Genomic DNA, 6,000 nt, shown 5'->3' with positions numbered 1-6,000 from the left:
CAAGATAGTAGCGGCTGAAATAGGACCTGGGTTTGCTGTAGCACCTATGTGAGTGAAGGGAGCGGATAACGGAAGAGGGGAGCAAGGGGATGGAATTAAAGGAATGCGCTTAGACCTGCTGTCGTCAGAAGCATGCCCTTGTTGTGTTAAAAGGTATGCCAACTTCGGAACAGAAAATTAAAACTAAAACAGTACTAACGAGAGGACAACGGATAAATACAGTTCAAGCAATACTGATCACTGGAGAAATAAAAGACAGTGCAAAGCTAATAACAATGACAGAACACACTACAAACAGATTATACAAGGTAAATCACACAAATTAATCTAATTTTAATTTAGAGGGTTCTAACTAGCGATGTTATACTTGGAAAACAGATACCTGATATAGTAAAAGATGTGATAGGAAGTGTGTTATGGGAGATTGATGAATGGGAGGGAGGAAGAGGAGAGAGACAGAGAGAGAGAGAGAGAGAGAGAGAGAGAGAGAGAGAGAGGAGAAAGAGAAAGTGAAACTTAACTGTAGTGAATTCCTACTATGAAAGCAAGGGAAGACAATATTTCGGTACTCACATTAAAAGCGAATGTAGTTCTGTACTGATGTGGTGATGTTTGCAGATTACAATCTAGGAATATCACACATGCAGTTGATACGACGCCTAGTACCATCTGCCAACTTAATTATGATATCCCCGTGATCAGTCCAAGTGTTCCTTAGTCCATGAACAGTGATGGCTGCCTTCAGAATTGCTAGACAAGTTGCAGTCAAGTCTTCTCGTATCGTGGTAGGTGTTCCTTTCAGTTGGCGCTTCCTTGTGAAAACCTCTTGCCTGGAGCGGAAGGACGTGAACTTCACAATGATGGGTCGAGGTTTTCCAGGCACCTTCAGTCCTACTCTGTGGCTCCTGTCAATGTCAGTTTTGGTTACCTTGGCGTCCAGTTTATTGCAGAGGCTCACAAAAATGTCGTCTGTGTTCTCACCCTCACTTTCATCAATACCAAACAGACGTAAACTTGACCTCCTTTGGTACTGTTCCAGGGAGTCGCACTTCACCTCAACTTCTTCTTTGAGATGTTTTATTTCTCTTTCGCGGCACTCGAGTTTTTTGTTTAGGTCATTCACCAATTCAGCATTGAACTGGAGACTACGCTCAAGTTCTTTCACCACAATTTCCGTCACCTGTCTTGCCACTGCACTTACAATACTTTCCACGAAGCGTTCGGAGAGCACGGCCTCGTCCAGTACCTTTCTCACCACCTGTTCGATTTCGTTGGCACCACTGCTGGCACTACCGCTGCTAGCTTTGTTAGGATGATGGCCCATTTTTAATATTAAGCTGATATACACAACGATATCGATTAAAACTGGTCTCAACTTGAACCCTGGCACAAGTTCGACAGATCTGCACTTTTACACACCACACACTGCTTCCGTTCACCTACAAAATTCGCTTAAACGGAGAGCCGATTTACTTGCGTGCTTCCATGAGCAGAATGAAAGACAACCCACTTTACCAATATCATTTTTAAAAAATGTTTAGTATAGATTATTTAGTAGTAAATATTTCGAGAAAACATTATTCTCTTCTTCAGCGAAAAATTACTTACCAAAATCCAATGACTTGATTTGAATGACACATTAATTTTTCTTTGCTCTTCAGTGCACGAGCATCTGTCACAAAATTTTTAGATAATTTCTTCCTTCATGTTGGCATTTCTGTTTTGTTTTTAAAAGATATTTGGCTAGATGTTTTACATAATTCGTTGCCAATGATAAATCACCACTTATATGGTATATGTAATGAAAAATAAAGTTTTCCTAGTAGGGGATAGCTGCACAACAGGGGAATTTCAAACTTTTGTCAAAATATGAAAGCTCATTTTACCTTACAATAAATAGCGTGAAAATTGGAATAGTACTAACCCCTTCTGGACTTGGCATTTTCATGCAAATATCTCCTATAGGTAGGAGATATCTGTACGATTCTTTTTTCTTTGTGCTTGCTTGAGCATCTCATGAAAAATATTGTTCGTTTCACGTCAGCTAGCATTTGAGATGTTAAAATTGGTTATATATTATATCATGTTCTGTGAATTTTAAAAAATCTGACAGTCTACTAAGTAAGTACCATTTTCTAAATTACTATTATATTCACCCTATTTTGATCATGTAACAAGTGCATTACAATTATAAAAAAAATAATGAAAATGATATAAACATTATAATTGTTCAAGAACAATAATAATAACAATAACAAAAATGGGAACTCTTATGAAATTTTATTTATATTTTTTTATGCGACGATTGTGTCTCGGAAGGTGATGTTAGCGAATATACTGAGAGTGAAGATGATACTGAAGGTATGTAATTATAATTTTATACACAAATGGAAATATTGACATCCGAATATGAATTCAAAACAGCTTCTTACATTTCATTGTGATAGGAATTTGTTTTACAGAATATGTCTACATATTAGTAAAGTTTTCTGTTTTGTTCCAGATATGAGGGATTACGATTACATAAAAAATCAAAAATATCACTGATCAACACTTGTTTGCCGCAAGAAGTCATGTTTTAGAGCACAATGAGTGACAACATTTACTAACGCACACTCACCGAAAATTTCATAAACTTCTCTGACTTAGACAAATAATACTGCCACCTGTTGAAATACTCTCATAAATAACACGTGGAGAAACACGATGTAGCCGCCAGAATGCGTGCATAGCTCGTTCTCCATTTTTAGTGAATTGTCAAACCTCACTACAGGCTATGCTCGCAGATAGACTGGAAAGTACATTACTATCCCTTTGATTCTGTTACCGTAGGGTACCGCTAGCTCTAGGGCAGCTATCCCTTGTGAACTTTCTCTCTCACCCTCAAGGCACATCATATTATCTCCCATTTTTCAGTGTAAAGAGATAGTCACTGTTTCATCACAAGACTTTGGACAATGCAGCACTGTGCAACCAGGAAATCCACGCCGCGCTACGTAGCAGTAGCACAGGTGCGGTGTTTAGTCATGTGACCAGTCAGTTGTGGTAATGCAGGAGGTGGTTGATACAAAACTGTTTAAATGTGCTACTATCATTTTTTGTGTAAATGAAGTATAGATTTAAATAACTAGCTTGTGTGTTGATTTAAAGACACTAGATGCTCCTTTGTCTGCTTCTAATCCATGCCAACCTAACCTTTATTATGTGAAATTTTCACCTATTAAACCCTCCCCTATTTCTGAATTTGAAAATTAGGAAGGTATGTTAGAGGTGAGTAAATGAGGTACAAGATGAACTACTCGCAATGGTAAATAAATTGTATTGATAAAATGTCTGCTCGTTGAAATTTAAAAATAATATTAAAAAATTACTTTAATTATTTATTTGTGTAAGTGCATTATGTGTGTTCATTTCATATGCAGGAGTAAGTATTTGGGATGAAATATGTACTTACTGATAAAAATTAACACTAACAAACTACAGTAGAGTCCCAAAAATTTTCAATCTCTGAAGTAGATCACACAATTTAAAAATCTGGCCACCTTCAACTTAGATCAATTGAGATTTTTCTTAGATATAAAATTAGTTTCATTTAACCTCAGAAAATACTCATAATTTATGAAAATAAAGCTATTATAATGAAATACATTCCAAGAGCTAACCTGCAACTGTTCAGAAGGACAAGCTGACACTTTGTTAGCAGCAATGATGACACTTAGAGAGTCCAAAACTTCAGATGCTGTCATTCGTTGCTGTGGTTCCAGAACGAGCAGTCGACGTACCAATGCTGTGGTGCTCTCCGATACTCGGCCATCACTAAAGAATATAGACAAAGTGTCCAATTATAAGGTTCGCACAACTATTAATTCATCACTGTCTCCATATTATCTTAGTATAAGAAATGGAAAGGAACAAGCCAAGTGTCAAATCAAGTCATTTACTAGTGTAAAATCAATGACAGGTCAATGTGAGAAGAAGAAGAAGAAGAAGAAATATTTTTTAAAAAATCTAAGACTTTGAAGTTAAAACCAAATTGACAAACCTAATCCATGAAACCTTAACAGACACCATATCGAAAGTGAAATTTATGGGTGAAATAACTGATCCAAACCTTTCAGAATACAAACAGGTGTAAGGCAAGGTGATGGTTTATCTCCACTCCTATTCAACTGTGTCCTGGAGAAAACAGTAAGAATATGGAATGAAAAACTGAAAGAATACAAGCTATCACTAATAACACTGGAAAGATGATGATGATGATGATGATGATGATGATGATGATGATGATGATGATGATGATTGTTGTTGTTTTAAGGGGCCTAACATCGAAGGTCATCGGTCCCTAACACTGGAAAGAAAGAACAGAGGTGTTGAAATAAACTGTCTAGCGTTTACAGCTGATATTGCCATACTTTCAGAAAACCTGAAAAATGCAACAATACAAGTCAATCTCTTGGAGAAAATAGCCAACAGAACAACAGGTTTAAGATTTTCTGTAGGGGAAAAAAAATCAAATTTATGACAAATATATAAAAAAAATCTCCAGGATTTCTAATGTCAGAAATTGGTTGAATAAGGAAAGTAAAGAAATTTAGATATTTGGAGGAAACAACTCAAGAAAATGGTTTGGAAAAGTCTGCTGAAAAAAGAAGGGATACACAAGATGGAAAGGAATATCTACAACAAAAAGTATTTATCTAAAAACCTTCAAACACAACACTACAACACGGTAGTCAAGCCAGAATGGCTATACGCAAGTGAATGCCTAGTATTGAATTACAAGCTGAATAAATTAGAAGTACTGGAAAGAAAAGTTATATGGAAAATACTCGGTCCACTAAGAACTACAGACCAAGCGAGTTGGCCGTGCAGTTACGGCCATGCAGCTGTGAGCTTGCATCCGGGAGATAATGCGTTCGAATCCCACTGTCGACAGCCCTGTTGATGGTTTTCCATGGTTTCCCATTTTCACACAAGGCAAATGCTGTACCTAATTAACACATTGCGGACGGGAGATGAGTTCACTCGTGTTTGGCTGGCCGAGCGTTGTGGACAGGATACAAGTTAACTCGTCTTTACGAGGCTTGTATGTTAGGTGACATCTGTCGAAACCTCTGACACTATCTGGCTGTCAAGGTTATTAAAATTTCAGCGTTGAAGCTTTTGCATATTCCATGCTAGCTTTGCTTTACGTTCTTCTTCTGTTTTATGATTCATTTGCCAAGTTTTCCGACCTCGTATTTACATCGTTCAAGTAGCCATGTGATGGGTAACATAGCGCTTCCCAGACTGAAAAAGAGCGTAGATGGAGACCAGATTTTTAATTAATTATATGCGGATAAGTATTCAAATTGCCCCAGTGATGTTGACGATTGCGAGTTCGATGTTGATAGCTATTCTGACAAAAGTGTCTCGGTTGATAATGATGTGCGCCCTCCAAAACAACGTGAAGTAGTGGTGGTCGAGAACGAGGCTGAAAGTGATGATGTGAGTGTAAATGGAAGTGATATGTCTATTTCTTCTGATCAATGAGAGGAGAATAATAGTTTGCCGACTTTGAAGGATTTACCAGGAGTTCCTGGCATAACGGTAAGACTTGATGAGCCTCAAAACATTGACGAAGTAGTAGGGCTTATTTTTTGTGATGATTTCTTTGAACTTGTTGCCGAGCAGACAAACTTGTATTCAGCGAACTACTTCATTACACAAAATATCCCCTAAGGGCTTGAAGTGGCCTGATGTAACTAGTTGTGTATTGCGAAAATTGCTTGCTTTGTTTATATTGACAGAACAGGTAAAAAAATCATGTAGAAAAGACTACTGGTCAACTGATCTCCTCAAAATTTGCTGTGTGTCCCTTCACGGAGGTCATTGCTACACAGTCTACCACACCAGGAAATATTATTAGGACTCTTACCAAAGGTCTCCAGTAAATTTCACCATAATCAGTAGAAGGTTAGTGAAGTTAGACTAATTTGTTAATGTGCATGCGATGTAGCA

General features: G+C 37.4%; 1 protein-coding gene across 1 annotated transcript in view; it reads right to left on the bottom strand.

The window, feature by feature from the left end:
- Positions 1 to 3,662: 3,662 nt before the first annotated feature.
- LOC136885087 (serine/threonine-protein kinase 40) overlaps positions 3,663 to 6,000 on the bottom strand; it is a gene marked incomplete at its 3' end in the record, with an annotated part of 40,133 nt that continues 37,795 nt past the window's right edge. The window contains 1 exon segment of the mRNA XM_068229988.1: positions 3,663 to 3,816. Coding sequence (XP_068086089.1) covers positions 3,663 to 3,816 — 154 coding nt within the window.

The sequence above is a fragment of the Anabrus simplex genome, chromosome 13 (assembly GCF_040414725.1).
Source record: "Anabrus simplex isolate iqAnaSimp1 chromosome 13, ASM4041472v1, whole genome shotgun sequence".
Taxonomy (NCBI): Eukaryota; Metazoa; Arthropoda; class Insecta; order Orthoptera; family Tettigoniidae; genus Anabrus; species Anabrus simplex.
This window is presented reverse-complemented; position numbering and strand designations above follow the sequence as displayed.